This window comes from Cololabis saira, chromosome 13, assembly GCF_033807715.1.
Source record: "Cololabis saira isolate AMF1-May2022 chromosome 13, fColSai1.1, whole genome shotgun sequence".
In the NCBI taxonomy this organism is placed as follows: Eukaryota; Metazoa; Chordata; class Actinopteri; order Beloniformes; family Belonidae; genus Cololabis; species Cololabis saira.
This window is the reverse complement of record NC_084599.1, coordinates 10,499,461-10,518,736: the sequence shown is the minus strand read 5'-3', so window position 1 is coordinate 10,518,736 and position 19,276 is coordinate 10,499,461. Positions and strand designations below refer to the sequence as shown.

The window sequence follows — 19,276 nt, the reverse complement described above, 5'->3', positions numbered from 1 at the left end:
TCTTATAGACATATATACATGTATATGCTTCTTATCATATACATATATGTATTACCATATGTATGTATATATGTATATGCTTCTTATCATAAACATATATATGTATATGCTTCTTATCATAGATACATACATACATACATATATGCATATGCTTCTTAGCATAGACATATATACATATAGGTATATATGTCTATGCTTCTTATCATATATATATATATAGATATATATATATGTACAGTATATATACATATGTTTATATGTATATGCTTCTTATCATAGACATATATACATATATGTTTATATGTCTAGGCTTCTTATCAGACATATATACATATATGTATAGACAAAACACATATTTGTATATGTCTATGCTTCTTATCACTTTTTTTCTGCGAGTGGTCATGTTTTATTTTGAAAAAGACTTGAAGACTTCTTGTGAATCAACACTAAGATTGTAATAAAGCTAATGTCAATATTACTTACCATGTCTCAATACTGTAGTATATGACGCATCATCATGTATGTACTGTACGTTTATCATTACCCTTAACAAAGGCTATGTTTCACCATACAACAGGTATATGCTGATTCAATACTTTAAAAGTACTTTCATTTTGTAGAATATTTTGGTTTAACCCAACTATACCTTGCTTTTAAAGTCTTAAATGTGTATTTTTAAATCTAAATGTCAAATGTTCTGCCATGTTTATCTGATTATCAACCATTTGCAGAACTTTTCTGGTGGTTTACTGTAAAAACATAACATATTGTATACTGTATATTCTCCATACAGCTTAAATAAAAAAAATCTTTACTTTTAACGTGACAGAAATGGAGCGCTTAGGCTCTGTATAAGAAGACAGCTCAAGCGTCAGCAAAAAACTTTAGTAAGCCTCTGTTATTTAGTGTATTTTAGTTGTATGAGGAAGATATTGGATAGCTTCTGCAAGGCTGTAGTCGAGACTCAAGAGTGCAGTTTTATCTGTTGGAGCAGAAGCAGAGCTGTGCTGTGTCCAAAGAAACTGACCAAACTGATAAAGAAGTGGCTCTGCATGGTTTACAACTTGCAAAAATATGATAAAGAACACGGCACATCCTCTTTCTACTAACATACATTAGAAAAGGTGGCCTGTTTGCTTTTGGCTTTGCCTCCACTAACCACACATGCACCTAGTTTCTGTATGTCAATACAAAGACAGGCATCAGGATAAAGGTTAAACTCTTCACTGAGGTCCACCTCCTCCCAATGCATTTTCAAAAAAAACCTAAAGGAATTTTTACTTTCCACAGGAACCTAATTTACTTTCTCTACTCGACCTTTAATTTTATCGACCTTTAATTATATATTCTTTCTCATTGTTCTGCTTTTGTCACATTTTTTGTTCTTTCTTTGTGTTTTTTACTATTAGTTGTTTCAAGTACTTGAATTCCTGTTGCTATTGATCTTTGTCTTTTGTTGTTGTTTAGCTCATGCATGCTGTCTGCTTGTCCTTTGTTTTGTTTTTTTGACAGGGGTGGAACCTTGTACAAGTTTTTTTGACAGGGGTGGAACCTTGTACAAGTTCGCTATAGAACTTCGTTCCCTCCTTGCGCAGTGCTTCATGCATCTTTTTGTGCTAAATTAATAAACTCTAAACTCTAAACTCTAATAATGCTAAGCTTTTGAGCTTTCAGCAGTTGAATTCCCTTTTGGAAACTGCATGATACTCAATCTAATTTCCCAATTGTGTATCATACAATTCAAGTTACAGGCTATGTGACAAACACTATTCTGAGGCCAGAAAAGACTGAATACTAAAAATTGTAATGAAGGGTTTATACCCTGTTAAGAGTAAATATTTTGACATATTCAACCAGATAAAAAAAAATATATATATATATATATTTTTGAACTTCAGCAGTGGCCGTTTTGTACTTGGAGGAAGTTCACTGTAATCAATTACCAGGAAATGTAACAGAAGTGAGCCACTATTGTCAATGTTTCTGTGCGTTTGCTGCTAGTCTGTAGATCCAGAGAGTAAAGTGAGAATTTGGGGGCTCCAGGTGTCCAGTTTGGAAAGGGCTGAAGGGAAGCTATGAGGAAGTTATCACTGTGCAAAACATTTATTGATAAGGAAAAACAAATATGTACATTTCTTGCACATATCTGATTCAAATATTGTTTCCTTGTTTTTTTTGTTTTGTCTGAGCGCACCAACTCCCATCTTTTTACCGCTTCACAATAAGGGGTTGGACATTCCACGTTACCTCAGGGTTCTGTAAATAAAGTGAAATAAAACATGTCTTCTCTTCGTGTATGTTCTTTGCAACATGACACACTGAGACATACTGTATCACGTGCTATTGCAAAGAACCATTTGTTGTGTTCCCTAAGCCCAAGAACAACAGAGCATGATAAAAGCTACAGCTATACAAGTCTAGAGGAACGATTCAGTGATGAGTAGGCCCTACGTGTAATTAAATGTATTATACTTCAAATTAGTTGTTGAGTTTAAACTATTTACACTTATTGTATCAACTTCATGTTCAGACATACTCAACTTAATGCACAGTTGATGAAATACAAAAGACAAGTGTAAATTAAAATAAACTTTGTGATTTTATTGTTTTATACTTAACTTTTACACATCATACAATCCTCTTAAAAGAAAAAAAAATCTGGTGGTGTTTCTGGGGGACTGGAGTGCCAAGGGACAAGAACTACATCTCTGAATTATGTTAATTTATTTTGATATTCCTACAGCTCTTAAAAGACATAATGAACACAATCATCTTCATTTGTCTTTATTTCTGCATGAAACTTAAGCTAAACCAGTCATCATAACGTCAAGATTTATCACTGCTTCCAATCAAAACCCTTGCATGATGAAGACATTAATTATGAAAGACTATTCTAAACCGGAATTGAAAACAGCAGAAGTGTATAATAATGCAACATAAGAAAAATGCATATGTACTGATTTTATCTACTCTCGTATTTTTAAACATATGATAGCACTAATTGGTGGTGCCAACTCAAACAATCTAAATTATTTTAGTGGTGTAACTGTCCCTCAGTACAAGGCAAACATCTGGGTGTCCATCCTTTGCCCAAGCACAGTCAACATGAGGGCAAATTAATTTAACTGAAGATGGTATAATATACCATGTGATTTCTGGTGGTTTACATTCAAACTGCTCACATTAAGGAAAAGCAGGTTGAAAGGGTTGAGACCATGACATGAGCAGTCAAGTGAAAACAAGTGTAAAGCATGACAATTTTCCATAATTTACATAACTGAAAAGCCATTCTAAATATAAGGATTTCCCTATTTAGGACCAATAAATTGTAAAGCAAAACTTAACTTTTTGTATACAACAATGCTCTGTAACATCAAGCCAGCAAGTCTGACAGTTTTGTATATATGCAGAGCAGCACCAGCTACAAGTTCCCATACATTTCAAGCATTCGCTTTGTCACCAACCATAATAAACTGTGTTTGAATTTCAATTTTCAACAAAAGTGTGAGATGAGGAAGAAAATCATAATCAGGGGTTATAAATAAGTAACTTGTATAAGATAGTCTTGGTGCTGGCATGCCATCACTTCACGCCAGTCAATTACCAACACTTCAACAAGAATCCTAATGACGGAACCAAAACTAAACTTATCAAGGCCCAACATGATCTTTGAATACGCATCTAAAATAATCTGCATTTGCTTTTTGCATCCCGCAAATTCCTTGAAGCCTTTTACCCAATATTTAATAAATATTTAAAGATAAAGATCAAGCAACATTTACAGGAAAACTTAATATTAAAAAAAGATGAAATTTCAATTGTTTCCCTGAACTTGTCAATGGCCTCTCAACTTTAAGTAATATTGCTAAATTATAGACTTTGGTCGCGGGATTAGAGCATGAACTGGGTATTTCAGCATGATCTTGACTTGGAGGACAGAGTTAAGAATCTGACTAGTCCTGTAAAACGGAAGTGATGCAGCCAGGTGAAATGAAAAACACTGATAGTTGCTTATGAAATTGGGGAAAGAAGTTGAGAAAAATGTTAGTGCCATTTTGTGACACATTCCTTATTTTTTTTTGAATAATCGTGAAAAGCACTTTAAAACACATAGTACTATTCTTTACCTTCGTCTCCCACCTTCATGACCTGGCAAAAATCTACATTAAGAATATACTATATGAATAGGAGCCATATGTTATTTACATTTGGAAATAAAACAAACAAAAAAACCCAAAACAAACTGTGGAGTCCTATGAACTTGAACCTCAAGGTTCCAGCCATGCATTGTGCTACCGCTATGTGGCTTTTTAAACATCCCAGCTCAATTTCAAACTGCACAGTCACTTACAAAACAGTAACTGGCATGTTTTGGCTGCACACATGCATGTACGTCAGATCTTCCCAGAAGCGAGCTTGAAGCAGTCTTTGCATTAGAACTGGTCTGATTCTGAGCACAATGTAAAAGTACTGCACGCAACTCCACAGCGCGGTGACAATCATTCCTGGAACTTGAGCAGAGCATGTGTCGAGTAGAGGAACTGCGACCCAAGTCGTTTTCATTCAGCATGTGTCAGTGGTCTGCTGGTGGTTAGAAAAACATGGAGCTTTGCTCTGCTTCTCCCTCCAAAAAAAGACTTTCAAGGAAAACAAAATACCTTACGAAAATAAAATGATGTGTCAATTGAAAAAGGCAATTTTCTCAAGAGGCTGAACAAAAACCAAGCAGGTGTGGCAAGATAATTTTGTGCTCCACAGTTGATACTCCTTGTTGTGCTTCATCTCTGAATCCAAAATAATGGTCATTTTACTGCACAATGTTAATAGTAACGGCCCAACAGGACTCTTATCCACCATTTTAGACCTGCGTTTTTCCTGTCATGTTTAAATAATTAAGATGTAATCACATGAAAATAATTGAAAAAGTACAAATCTTAAATGATTTGTTGACACATGCTGCCAATCCTCCAGCACAAACCAACCAAACGATAAAAAATAAATAGAATGCAATCACACAATTCAAGCTAACTACAATATATTAATATAGATCTTCTGATGTCATATGCTCATTAAAACAGAAAGTTAAAAAATAAAACACAGAATTCAATCACTCAGTTAAGTCAAGGTTCTCGGTTTGCCCTCAGCTTTCCCTCCCCATCAATAACCGTTCATGCACCCAATATCCGCATAAGTCCATATAAAGAGACGTATCTGGAAAATGCTGAGCTTTTGAGGTTTCAACATGTGTTGACCCCTAACGTAAAGCAGTTGGGAGGGGGAAATGGAAGAAAGAAAAAGAAAAAGAAAAAGGCCAATTTAACAAGAAATTGACATCATTTTTCTGTCTAGGAGAAATTTAAATTCCAAAGCCCTTAGAGGTCTTGCTGTTCATTTTTCTTTAAACTAACTGGACCCTCTGAATATTTATATGCGCCATCATCCACGTTTTGACACATTCCTTAATAGCGTATCCCTATTTAAAATTCAACTACTTGAAGAAATTGTATAAATATCAACTTATACAATTACTCCAAGTTGATAAACAAAAAGGGGTAAAAATCAAATGTTTTTTCTCTTCATGGCAACACAAATGTCCAACAAGCCCCCACCGATCTCTCCCCGACTCTCAAGCAAATGTGCACACACACACACACACACACACACACACACACACACACGCACACACAAACACACACCTTCATACAAATACACACATACATAGCACTCGGGTTCAGCTGCAGTCACCAGCGGAGAGAGAGATGCTAGTAAGGGACATGTCTGGACTGTGGCTGTGACCACATCAACCCACCCTACCCGACTTTAACTAGCATGAGTGAAGCCATGATATCAGGTGTTTAATCCAAGTCGCCATTGTTCAAATTCTTCAAGTCAGAAAGACTTTATTTGCACGTAGTCCTCATAACTTCTGAATTTTCTCAGCCACCACGATGGGGTTCTCCTTGCGTATGCGTGCAGCAGCTGCACTCCGGTAATCGTAGGGACAGTCGTGTTTATCAGAGTAGCGATGAATGGCACAGAACAGGTTACCACAGCGACAGTCAAAACCTTAAAAAAGAAGCAGCAAAAAGGTAAAAAAAAAGAAAAGAAAAACAATTACTAAACTGAACACTAACTGCTACATATGCAATTTTGCATTCATATATACAAACTAGGGGATAAAAAAGTTAAAAATGTATATTAGTAAAAGTAATGTACAGCAAAATGATGGTAAACATTTTAAAAGGAAATGAATGAAGGTGATAAAACAGACTTCATTTGACCAGCCCTGTGCATAATGTCGATATGTGATTTAATTTAGGCTACTTTCTTACCCATGCATAGTCAGGATTTGCGCAGAGTTACATTAATACAAAATAAATCAGTCAACAAAAACTGATGACAAAATCAGTTGCCACTGGATCTGGAATATGCAACACCTCTTTAAGGAATTACATTAATTTTTCTTTTAACGACGTCAGTCAATATAACTGTAAAAAGTTTAAAAACGCAGATATTTCTGTCTTTGTTTTTGTGGTTGAGACCACATATTCTATTGTAAATGCAAAAAACATGCTTGGTGTGTTTTTTCTGAGACTAAGGCCAAAATAACTGCAGTTGGACATTAGTTGCTGTAATTTGATACAGAATTGATATATTTCTTTCATATATATAACCTTGAAATTCTTTCTTCACTTACCAGTAAGTCCTACTTTCTTCCGGCAAGAAAAGCAGCGGTTCTTTTTCTTGTTTTTGTCAGGAGTCTGGTCACCATCAGAAGCCTGTGCTCCTTCGCCCACTGGCTCTGATGAGAGGAGGAAACAAGTATACAAAAGAGATTTTAAACATTAACAAGTCACAATACTAAAACTAAGTCACAGTGTAAATTTCAATTACTGTAAAAAAAAAAGTTGAATGATCATTCATTTCCTCTAGGGGGAAATACATGTTACTGAAAATAAGAAAACATACAATAATCCAAAGCAGCAATTCAGATTTTAGCACTTCCCTCATTTATACATGGAATTAACACAACTACTGAATAGTTTGTAAAACCTTTACAATTTTCTGTTACTACATATATGTGGAAGAGGGGGGGATACTTACTCTTTATTATAGTCTAATCTATCTTCCCCTTTCATATTGCAATATTGTTTGGGAGAGTACATTTACAACTACTCTCCATAAAATCTTAATTCTCCAGAATCGTTTTGTAAGACTTGCATCTCGATCTGTCTGGGATGCTACTGATGCTCCTTTATTTAAAAAAATACAGATCCTTACTATTTATGACATCAACAGTTACCAAATATGCATTTTTCTTTACAAGATATTTTCCTCAGAAGGAAATGTTCCTGAGCACTTTAGGTCATACTTTGCTACAAACTCTCAATTTCATTCCTACTCAACACGGCAGGCCCTCGCCCTACATCCACCTAAATGTCTGGAATCTAGAAGCCAATTTTTGTTTAGGTTTAGAGGTGTCAAAGTCTGGAATAGTTGGTACCATATTGGAAACAATTGTAGGTCCCTATCCATTTTCAAAAGTCGCTCAAGAGAGCATTTAATTCAACAATGTAGTCAAGAAAGCTCTTGCTTTTCCCACTGTTAATGTTCTTTTGTACTTCATATTCTGTGTTGCCATTTGTTCAGCATAATATTCATACTTTTCATGATCATGTGATCATATGTTTACAGTAATATTTTTATTTTCATTCATGTTCTGCATGCAATTTTTTATGATGTATTATTTTTATTTTATGATTTTGTATCCTCATAACTATTTTGTTAAATGTTATTAGGTGGGGGCTCCTCATAAGCCTACTGGCTTGCTCGCTCCTCCCTGCACAGTTTCTTTTAACTGCACTTATTTGTGTGATGTTATTTTTTGATTTTATGTGCTAAATAAACTAATACTTAAATATATATAAAATAACTCCTTTTTAATATATATTTTTTTTATAAGTACTATATTTCTGTTAATCACTGAACTGAGTAGTAAGTATGTGAGCCTCGTAAATCAGTAGACCATAAAGTTTGAATAGGTTTTTGTTTTATTTAAAGACTATGAATTTCAGAGGACTTCAGGCAGTCGTTGATGCTCATCAGCATCACTATGACATCTCTTACAAAATCTGACTCCACTGTTGAACCGCAGCATTGTGTAGAAACAAAGAAAGCCCTAACATCAAGTGCAAAGCCTGACCACATGGTTTGAGACAAAAGCCCTTTTTACATTGGCGAAAACCAAGCGTTTAACACGCGAATCTAGCATGTCGCCTGCCCTTTTTACATTGACTGACGCGGGGTGACGTGTTGAGCTGGCCCCACGAATAACTCGCCTCCAAGGGTACACTTGACTGGTCAGGACTAATATAAACAGAACTTTCACGAGGCGGTGGGTCGTGGGGGCGATTTGTTGATGACAAAAAGAGGATATCTCAGAGCTCCTAATTCTCAGAGCGCTGGACGTCATAAACCAGTGTATTACAGAACTGTAATCAGCAATTGGCTACTAACAGACTGAGGCTTTGCAAAACACAAAACTAGAACTTATTTGCCATCAATGAACACAACAGCAGGAATGACAGAGGGAAACTGCTGGTCATACTTGTACAACATGATTTGGGAGAAGTGGCTGCGCAAATCCTGCTATTATTCAGCATGCAACCGCCACCGGCGCCGTCTCCTGCATCAGCTAACTCTTCTGATGTTGGTGAAGCTGGTGGGGCCAACCAAACAAAATGCAGGTTGTAATGTTACATAGTACCACTCAATAATGCCTCCCAACTCGTCTTCCCTCCCCTCAACTCGCATTCAGGCACCGGGCAGGCAATAACCCCCCTTGGGTTTACATCGCATAACACGCGTTATATCATCCAGGTATATTAGTGGGGTTTTATCTAAACACGCCTAAAGAAACCTTCTAAATCAGTGGTTTTCAACCCTGGTCCTCAGGGCCCGCTGTCTTATATGTTTTAGATGTTCCCCGGCATCAACACACTTGACTCTAGTTAATGGTCTGTCATCAGCTTGTTATCAATTGTTATTTTCACCAGGTTAAATTCCTGTGTACATTGTACATTCAGTGAAATAAAGCAATTTCTGATCAATGTCTGCACAGCTCTGTTGACAGTTATTTTTATCAGTGTGCGCTGGAGCAGGGAAACATCTAAAACAAGCAGGATAGTGGGCCCCGAGGACCAGGGTTGAAGACCACTGTTCTAAATGACTCCAATCCTCAGCAGGGTTTATTGTTTTACAACTCGGTGTAAATTATGTCATTGGCCTCTCATTGGGGACTGCCCCCAAAACCCAGCAGGGGTCCCTGCTGATACGCAGCAGCCCAGATCCTGCTCTAAATAGGCTCTACCCCCTTCTTGCTCTCACACAAAGTAATTCTGGTAATTTGGGATTTAACTCTCTTCTCTTCTTTCTCTTATCCTTTTCTACTAACCCACACACAACTCTTATATTCATGAGACCTCAGATTTAATTTGTTCTTGCTGGGTGACGAAATCTCGTCTGCCATTTTGAATCACGTGAGACTTGAATACCTTGTGGTTTTGTCCACCATTGTTACTATTAAACTCGTATGAACAGCCACACCCACACACATGAGGATCTGAGCAGTAACCAGTGGGATCTTTTGACCCTTCAAAAGGCCCTCTCACTAGGACCAGGTCTTACCACTGATTTCCTGAATAACCCAGCTTCTGATCTAGTTCAATTAATTGTTATATCATTACATTAGATACATCAACAGTCTGGCATATACTCAATGAACTTCAATTCTTAATAAATAATCAGGCACAGAGGAAGTTTTACACTGCCTTGTATTACAAACCTTTTCTTGTCATATCAACAACTCAATTTATATGCTTCTCTCTATTATAACTAAAGGTTACCTCACATGTGGGCTAAATAAATACATATAATAAATATGTTTCTTAATTTAAAAGGCTTTCAAAGAACTGTGAAATTTTAGGAATATTAATCTTTTTCTGTTTAGGAAAATGAACCCTCAAATGAACATCCGACAATTACAACTCGCCACTGTTGATCCAACAGTAATAAATATAAAAAGAACCGAAGTTGGCAGTTTAAGAGGGTAATTGGCAGGGGATGCTCATCAAATACACTTGATCAACTGATAAAAGTGTGGCCACTTTTATAAATTGATATGTTTTGGCAGATTGCTGGTCAGGAGTGTGTTGACATGATGTCAAGGAGGAAAAGTGGCCTACACTCCAAGCCTACGTGGATGTCTGCTGTTGCTGCTTCCGCCTGCCTGCACCCCCCCCCCCCCCCCCCCCCCCTCTGGTCATCCCGCTGCTGCTTCCACCTGCCTGCCTGCTGTGTGCTGTTGACGTCCCTGACTCCCCCAGTCTGGCCCTCGGCAGGAGGGTCCCCCCTTATGAGCCTGGTCCTGGCCCAGGTTCCTTCCTCCTAAAGGGGAGTTTTTCTTGCCACTGTTTGGCTTAAGGGTTTTCTCCCACTAGGGGAGTTTTTACCTGCCATTGTTTATATAATAATTGCTCGGGGGTTTATGTTTATGTTTATGTTTATGTTCATGTTCTGGATCTCTGGAAAGCGTCTACAGACAACATCTGTTGTATTAGACGCTATATAAATAAAATTGAAATGAATTGAAAAAGACATTAGAAATCATCTTAGTTGCTGCTAATCTGGATAGGGTTAGGAAGCCATGTCAACATTTTTTTTGAGTCCATCATTCTACACTAAGAAATCATATTTACAAGTTGAAAACCGTGGAAGGACCAACAGTGCAAAGCTCAAAGAAACTATAGGACAAAAAGCTTGAGACTGAATAAGAATGCCTTGCTTGGAAGGCCAGGAGAAAGCCCATGTCTCAAAGACGAATATCAAAGCTGAACAAGTCATAAGAACTTTGGAGCAGTATGTTCTGGACAGACGAGAAAAAGGTAAAGCTATTTGGCCAAAATGCACAGCATCACTTTAGCAAAAAACAATCACAGCACATAAGCACATGGAAACTGATATCAGCATAACAATCCCATGTCACTTCCCCTACTTTGGTAGTGTATACCAAGGATTGAAGAGTCAAATAAGAATTCACCTATTCAACAGCTAAAGCTTAGCTGAAACTGGGCCATGCAGCAAAACAATGATCAATCACACCAGCAAATCTACAACTGAATGATTAGTTTCATTTTCAGCCAGTGTTGCAATGGCCAGTCAAAATCCACACCTCAACTCGATTAAAATCCTGTCCCACGACCATAGGGGATCTGTGCATAAACACAAGCCCCCTAACATCCATGAAACTATGCTTTATAGATGAGTGGGCAACATTTCCTTGACAATGATCTGAGAGAATTATATCATCATACAGAAAATAATAACTTCAAGTTACTGAAACCATACAGGCTACTGATTCATGAGGTGTATGTTATCCTGTATGTGAAACATGGTGGTGTTAGTAGCTTAGTTTGGGACTGTTTAGTTACACCTGAGCCAAGATGGCTTGCCTTCATTAATAAGACAATCCTATAGCACAAAATGTCCTCAAATGTCAAAGCAAAATGCCCACGCATCCATTTACGAGCTGAATCTCAAGACAAAGTGAGTGTTGCAACAGGGGGAAAAAAAGTGGCCAAAGAATGGTTTAATAATAAGTTCCATGTTTTGCAATGGTCATGTTAAAGTCCTGATATTGATTAACTGGAAAGTTATTGGAAGGAGCTGAAATTAGAACTTAATTTAAGAAAACCCAGAAACATCCCGGAGTGGAGGCAGAGAAATGGGATAAAAATGCATTTGTGCAAGTGCACAAATGTGCTCTTGCGAACTGCGCTCTGACGTTTGGCACATTGTTTGCAAGATATTTGTGTCAAAAGTAAACTGACTTGTGTCTTAAGATGTGAGGAGGAGGGGGTGGGGGGTACATCATTGATAAGTCAACCAATCAGAGGGATGGGTTAGGACTCACTACCATTAGCCCTAAAAATTAAGCCACAGCGGTAGGGCCCTTGTAATCTTCCCTAGGGATTGGGACACCACTTGCTACATCACTGCGTGGTTTACGTACGGGTATGTAAGCAACTGCGTAGTTACGTTTGCACATACGTCACACCATATCAGGAAGCCCAGAGCTAAAAGCTGTTTTAATTTCAGCTGTAGCGCTGTTAATATGCCACTTTATTAAGTTTTAATATTTTTTCCACGTAAAAGTAACCGTTAAGATCCCCAACCTGGGCTCAGTTTATCCAAATAACACCTGTTAAGAAATTTGCTGCGATGTTTTTGGGATGAGAAGAGCCGCCGGGTCGGGAGCTGATTTATGGTTCTGCGTTAAATCGCAGAACCATAAATCAGCTTTTATTCTGGCGAGATCTTCGCAACAACGGGCAAGCGAGTGATTATGTACATTCACTGAGTGAATATTATGAAAGTAAGATATATATTTCTCGCTAGAAATGTAATCAAAACGCATTTTTATGCAGAAACGAACTCAAAATATTGATTTTATTCACTAAAAATTAGAAATGTTCGCCATGTTTTTTTGTTTGATTCACAGTCTGCAAATGATGATGTAATACACACTAGCCCTCGTTAAGGCCACTACCCCTAGATGCAAAGAGGAATTGTGACACCACTACCCTCACGGGAACGTGCAAACTTTAGGGGTAGGGCTGAAAAGGAGGGCTAGGGGGGGATTGGGACTGGCCCTTGGTCTTGTTGGACCTCCTGTCAGCTCTCCCAGCAGTAAATTAACACATGCCAACAAAACTTATAAAGAATTACATTAAGCTCAAGGGAATACGCACTCTGGATTGTATGAGAGTCGACTGCTGGCTAGCCATCATAGGAGTCACTCTGTGCCATTTTTATTTCGACATAATTTAAGTATATAATGTAAATATTGTACAGTTGTAACACTTGAATTTGCACATTGGATATCTTTCTAGATCTGCATGTGAATATTATTTTAGAGTGTCTATTAAGGACTTTCACCATTATAAAGTAATCACAGCACTGTTATTGTAATTCACTGTTTCATTCATATTTTCTTTAACTTTTTGATTTTTCTTAAAATAGTAAAATAGATTTATTTATAGACCCATTATTGTATATCAACTTAAGCTTTACTGCTTTTTATAGAGATGCCTTTTAAATTAGAGGATTATAATAAAAGTATAATATAATTTGTGTTAAACAAACATTCAGTAATGAATCCAGTTTTAAAAAAGCAACTGTTCACTTTCTTCTGTAACTTCAAATTCAGTTCACATGTGTGATTTGTCTTTACAGCAGAAAATTTTGATATACAAGATTTTTGTTGTGCAAGTTCTCAGATTGTATTCTAAAAGTGTCCACATCAAATCCACAAGCTTGTGCATTTTGGCACATATGGAAGTTGACAAATGTGTGTTTGTGTTACAAAATACTGGAAAAGCTTTGATGTATGATTAAGGTGCATCCGTGTCCACAAAATGCAACTGGGGTGGTTATCGAAGTAAGATTGCAGCTTACTCCAACCCTGCCTTTATTCATTTTCTGATGAATTAAGGTCATCAGAAAATGTTTGCACTGAGGTGGATGTACAGCTCTATGCAGACAATGGACACAGACTGACTTGGAACAGCCCCATATCTCTGAAGCTTACCTGTACTGTTGGAGCAACCCTCTTCCTCTCCCTCCTCAGTCTCCGCACGATCAGAGTCTACTGCTGCTGAATCCTGGGAGATGCTCATTGCTGTCATCTGTTGAGTTACAGGGCTTGGAGAGCTGGGACTAAGATTACACGAAACAGAAAAGCCAACATATTTGATCATACATCAACAATACCTTTTTAATTTAGATATAAGAACAAGGAAGTTAGACGTCTTCCACAATTTATTTTGTGAATGGCAATCTGAAGCACAGTAATCTGGTTTCTTTGTGAACACACTGTATATTAACATTTAATTATTCTGTCATTCAGGGAGAAATGCAGGAATTACTGGAGCAGGTTCTCTGGTACCTGTTTGCATTGTAACTAATGCTCAAATAAAAATGAAAATGTGCAGCGCTACTGCTGTACTGGGGACTGAATGATCACAGAGGTGTCTTACAGACGCACTCGTGTGACATGTTTTCTGATTTGAATGTCTCACACAGAGGGTCTGAAACTCACAGCATAAATACCCAAAACAAGATAGCAATAACAAACTTTAGATGCCTGCAAGATGGTTAGCAGCTCATTTTCAGCCCCGCTGTAAAGGGCTAACATCAGAGGTCAAGTAAAAAAAAAAAAAAAAACTACACTATTTATCTCAGGATAATGTGCTTTCAGAAACCGCTGCCACCACAGTCTCGGGGGTTGGGGGGCACAGTTTGACCAACCCCTCAGTTTGTTTCAGATTATACGGTTATGGCATAGTAGGTATGAACAGTTGTGCAGCAAATAATTATTTTAAAATAAATAATTATAGTCAAATTATTTTTGTAATCGTTTTCATAATCAACATAATTGATTAAGGTTAGGCTGCACCCCAGGCAGTAGTTATCAGATTTAACTTCAGTTCTATATTTGCTGTAAGTCAAGATAAGGATTTATTCAGCATGTTCCACATTTTTGTCTGTGTGTGTGTGTGTGTGTGTGTGTGTGTGTGTGTGTGTGTGTGTGTGTGTGTGTGTGTGTAAAACCTGCCAACTTTAAAAAGGGCTGGTTTAACAGGCCTCGGCTCAGGGTCATCAGGCAAAGGTATAATGTCTGACTTGAAAAACAACTCTAGCATAGATGTCAAATAGATGTCAATAGTCTCCCGTCTTGTCAAGAAGCCAAATCAAATGTAAGAAAGAAAAAAAAAATTCAAATCAACATTTATGTTGGTATTGAAATTTTTTTAATGAATGCCATCTAATTGTATAGATAGCAATTACAATGTTTTAATAATTGGAATAACAAACACATTTTTAAAAAAAAGAAAGTTTCTAGGTAGCTATGGTTCTGTGAGTGCCTGGATAACAGGTCACTAGGTTCGTCCTTGGCACGAGAAGATCTTGTAAGACTTGAAGTCATGTACCACGCAGTATTTATAGCACAAGAGCAATTGGTAGCCAACACGTCACATACGTGACTTTGTTAACATAAAAACTCAACCTGCGTGAAGTACGAGAAGACATGTCCACTTTGATAAGTGCCACTGGCAATCAGGAAGGGACGAAAAAGAACTACTGTTCAGCATACCTGGTACTTTGTTCTTCAGTTGGGGTGCCTGCTGCTTCTGTACTTAGCTCTGTAGTTGTGTTCTCCACAGTCACACCAGCTGATCCTGGTGATCCTGATGGTGATGTAGCTGCTGTGTTGAGACAAAACGGTCCAATGCCAAAACATAAAAACAAAATTCAAAAAATTAAAAATCACAGAACGTGTTGTTGTAACACTGATCACTGATGAAATGTCTCTTGTTTTTAAGTATCTCATCATGGCTAACTCACTGCACTTGCAATCAGATGCATTTTGAGTTAACATGAAACCAGAGATGATAATATAATGCTTGCTTCCTGATGCCAAAGTGTCAGAAGCTTCTGCTATCCCTGTTCTCCAATTCCTTTCTCGAATTTCAACCGCTCCCTTAAACCATATGCAGTAGACAGATTTCATCTCTCCAATCTTCCTACCTTTTTCTCCTGGGGGGCTGGATCGCCCCCCTCCCTGTTGTCTCTGCAGGTGTTCCTTGTAGCAGACAGAACACATTCCGTTGGTGCGGGGGTTACCATAGAAACCACATCCCATAGTGCAAAGCATTGGCACTTGTGTTTCATTAGTCTCCTGAGCCATGCTCTGACAGAAGGGTAGGGGGAATGGGAGAGGATATTCCTGAAAATGTGGTAAAATAGGTTAGTCAACATGTTAGCATCCTCTATTTCACCCCCAAATGTTTATTTCTTTTTGAATAAAAGAACATGGAAACTGGCATTGCAGCATGAGACCAGATCTGAACCCAACTGCAAGTTTCTCGGACAGACAGTAATAATAATGATAGTAATAACAATAATAACTTTCCTTCATTAGTCCCACAATGGGGACATTCTTTCTCTGCATTTAACCCATCTCTAGTTAAACTAGGAGCAGTGGGCTGCCATTTGTACAGCGCCCGGGGTGCAGTAAGGGTCAAGGGCCTTGCTCAGGGGCCCAAAGTGGTTAACCTCGTTTGCAATCCAGATATGATATATTAACTCCAGATATGTAAAATGTAAGCTTAAATAAGGGTGGAATTTAAAATTGAACTTGTAGTCATATAAGAAAAACAAGAAGAAACATTGTTATATTATTATTATTATTAAGTCCTCTCATTAGACAAATTACTTTATTTTAAATGGTTACATGTACAGTGTACACCATTCATCCGTCTATACATGTTTATTTATTTTTGAATAAAAGAGCATGGAAACTAGCATTGCAGCTTGAGACAAGATCTGAACCAAACAGCAAGTTTCTCTGACAGTGCAAGGTTGTTTTTTTTTAGTTTAGCGCCATTAAATGAGCCACTAACTGAAAATAAGTGTCACTTTAAGCTGAAAAGATAGTCAGATTGATACTTGAGAACAGCAGCAAACGTCAACTTAAAAAAAAAAAACAGAATAAAACTGAAAAACCCGCGTTTAAATAAAGAACACAACCATTAAAAAGAGAAAAAAAAGTGGTGAGAAAACGAGGTAAAAGTTTCCCTTTAAAAGGACAAGTTAGGGTTTGAAACCCAGATATGTAAAATGTAAGCTTAAACAAGGGTGGAATTTAAATTTAAACTTGTAGTCATATAAGAAAAACAAGAAGAAACATTGTTATATTATTAAGTCCTCTCATTAGACAAATTACTTTATTTCAAACGGTTACATGTAAAGTGTACACCATCCATCCGTCTATACATGTTTATTTTTGAATAAAAGAGCATGGAAACTAGCATTGCAGCATGAGATCAGATCTGAACCAAACTGCAAGTTTCTCTGACAGTGCAAGGTTGTTGTTTTTTTTGTTTAGCGCCATTAAATGAGCCACTAACTGAAAATAAGTGTCACTTTAAGCTGAAAAGATAATCAGATTGATACTTGAGAACAGCAAACGTCAACTTAAAAAAAGAAGAATAAAACTGACAAACCCGCGTTTAAATAAAGAACACAACCATTAAAAAGAAAAAAAAAAGTGGTAAAAAAACGAGGTAAAAGTTTCCCTTTAAAGGACAAGTTGGGGTTTGAAACCCCGGCAGCGAAAACAAGATGTTTGGACCAGCATGTTACCATCAGAGCCACACAGCAGGACGTCTCAAAGAGACCTCTAGTAAACCCTGGTAGTTCGTCCAGCAGGAATGAGAGCTGGTTTAAAGCAGTGAAAGAGTTCAAACACTGTAACATTAGCACTAGCTCCATGGCCGCTCTCTGCTGCTCTAACCCGCATACCGACGCAAACACGAGCACTAAACCCCCCCAGGTGCCTTTTAAAACAATAAAGACTTTGATAATTACAGAAAACACTACCATGTCCTTGGACACGATGAAAAAATACTCGTTTTTGATCGAAACCCGGCTGGCTTTGAGCAGGCTAACGGTTAGCTGAGGTGCTAACATAATCAGTTCGCGGTTTGTGTCCCGGCTGGTTTTAACCCCGGCGGAGCGGGGAGAGAGTCCCCCGTCGGAGTGCGGGGTCGGGTTCATACCTGGGACTCGGAGAGCAGCGGGCCGAGGTGGAGCCCGGATTGAGGTGCGGGGAGCCCGGGTTTAGGAGGTGAAGGAGCCAGCAGCCTAGCGAGGCCTGCGACCAGCTCGATGCAGCGACATGCGAAACAACGACCATGACGTCATCGCTCACATCGACCCGCGGAGCCGCGGAGTCCAGCAACAACACTACACAACAACACTACACAACTACAACACTACACAACTACAATATAACAACACAACTACAGTCCAGCAACAACACTACACACTACAATATAACAACACAACTACAGTCCAGCAACAACACTACACACTACAATATAACAACACAACTACAGTCCAGCAACAACTACACTACACACTACAACACAACCACAACACAACTACAACACTACAGTCCAGCAGCGACACCGCTACACATCAACAACACACTATAACACAACTACAACACAGTACACAACACTACAACTACAACACAACTACAACACAACAACAACACACTATAACAACACTACAACACTATCAGTGGAGTCCAGCAACAACACTACACACTACAATATAACAACACAACTACAGTCCAGCAGCAACACGATTACACTACACATCAAAAACACACAAGACACAACACAACTACAACACTACACACTACAACACAACTACAGCACTAGCGGCGGGGTCCAGCAGCAACACTACTACACACAACACTACAGTCCAGCAACAACACAAATACAACACACAACACTAGCGGCGGAGTCCAGCAGCTACAACTACACTACACACAACACTACTGTCCAGCAACAACACAAATACAACACACAACACTAGCGGCGGAGTCCAGCAGCAACAATTACACTACACACAACACAACTACACCGCTACACATCAACTACACACTATAACAGCGGAGTCCAGCAGCAACTACAACAACACTACAATATAACACACTACAACACTAGCAGAGGAGTCCAGCAACACAACTACAACACTACACACAACAACACAACTACAAAACAACTACACACAACAACAACAACAACACACTATAACAGCGGAGTCCAGCAGCAACACCACTACACAACTACAACAACACAACATCGACACAACAACATCACAACATCCACAACAACAACACACTACTACAACAACAACACATCACAACAATCACAACAACACACCACCACAACAACAACAACACACTACAACAACAACACACTACTACTACTACTACAACAACAACAACACACCACAACAACAACAACAACACACTACAACAACAACACACCACAACAACACACTACAACAACAACACACTACAACAACACACTACAACAACACACCACAACAACAACAACAACAACAACAACAACACACTACAACAACAACACACCACAACAACAACACCACACTACAACAACACACTACAACAACACACCACAACAACAACAACACACTACAACAACAACAACACACTACAACAACAACACATCACAACAACACACTACAACAACACAACCAGAGGTGTCTTCAGTATTCACATTCATTACTCAGGTAGAAGTATAGATACTAGAGTTTAAAAATACTACTGTAGAAGTTG

At 38.2% G+C, this 19,276-nt stretch overlaps 1 protein-coding gene across 3 annotated transcripts; it reads right to left on the bottom strand.

The window, feature by feature from the left end:
• Positions 1-2,576: 2,576 nt before the first annotated feature.
• On the bottom strand, positions 2,577-17,817 carry zgc:77486 (uncharacterized protein LOC405808 homolog). Of its 3 annotated transcripts, none has more exons than XM_061737651.1 (6): positions 17,682-17,817; positions 15,650-15,847; positions 15,215-15,354; positions 13,649-13,776; positions 6,698-6,802; positions 2,577-6,066 (listed from the first exon to the last, which is right to left on the bottom strand). In XM_061737651.1, the coding sequence occupies exons 2-6, from the start codon at positions 15,806-15,808 to the stop codon at positions 5,918-5,920; spliced, it is 681 nt and encodes a 226-aa protein (XP_061593635.1). In that variant the 5' UTR covers positions 15,809-15,847; positions 17,682-17,817; the 3' UTR covers positions 2,577-5,917. The 3 variants fall into 3 exon arrangements, with proteins under 3 accessions (XP_061593635.1, XP_061593633.1, XP_061593634.1); XM_061737649.1 differs by having other exon boundaries at positions 15,215-15,326; positions 15,649-15,847; positions 17,682-17,814; XM_061737650.1 differs by having other exon boundaries at positions 15,215-15,323; positions 15,649-15,847; positions 17,682-17,814.
• Positions 17,818-19,276: the final 1,459 nt, after the last annotated feature.

Excerpts from the sequence above, each read along its gene's own strand:
- zgc:77486 (XM_061737651.1), bottom strand. The coding sequence starts at position 15,808 with ATGGCTCAGGAGACTAATGAAACACAAGTGCCAATGCTTTGCACTATG. Across the intron at positions 15,355-15,649 it reads CCAGCCCCCCAGGAGAAAAA|GGCATTGGACCGTTTTGTCT; the intron begins GGTAGGAAGATT and ends TTTTTATGTTTT. Across the intron at positions 6,803-13,648 it reads GGGTTGCTCCAACAGTACAG|AGCCAGTGGGCGAAGGAGCA; the intron begins GTAAGCTTCAGA and ends TCCTCTCATCAG.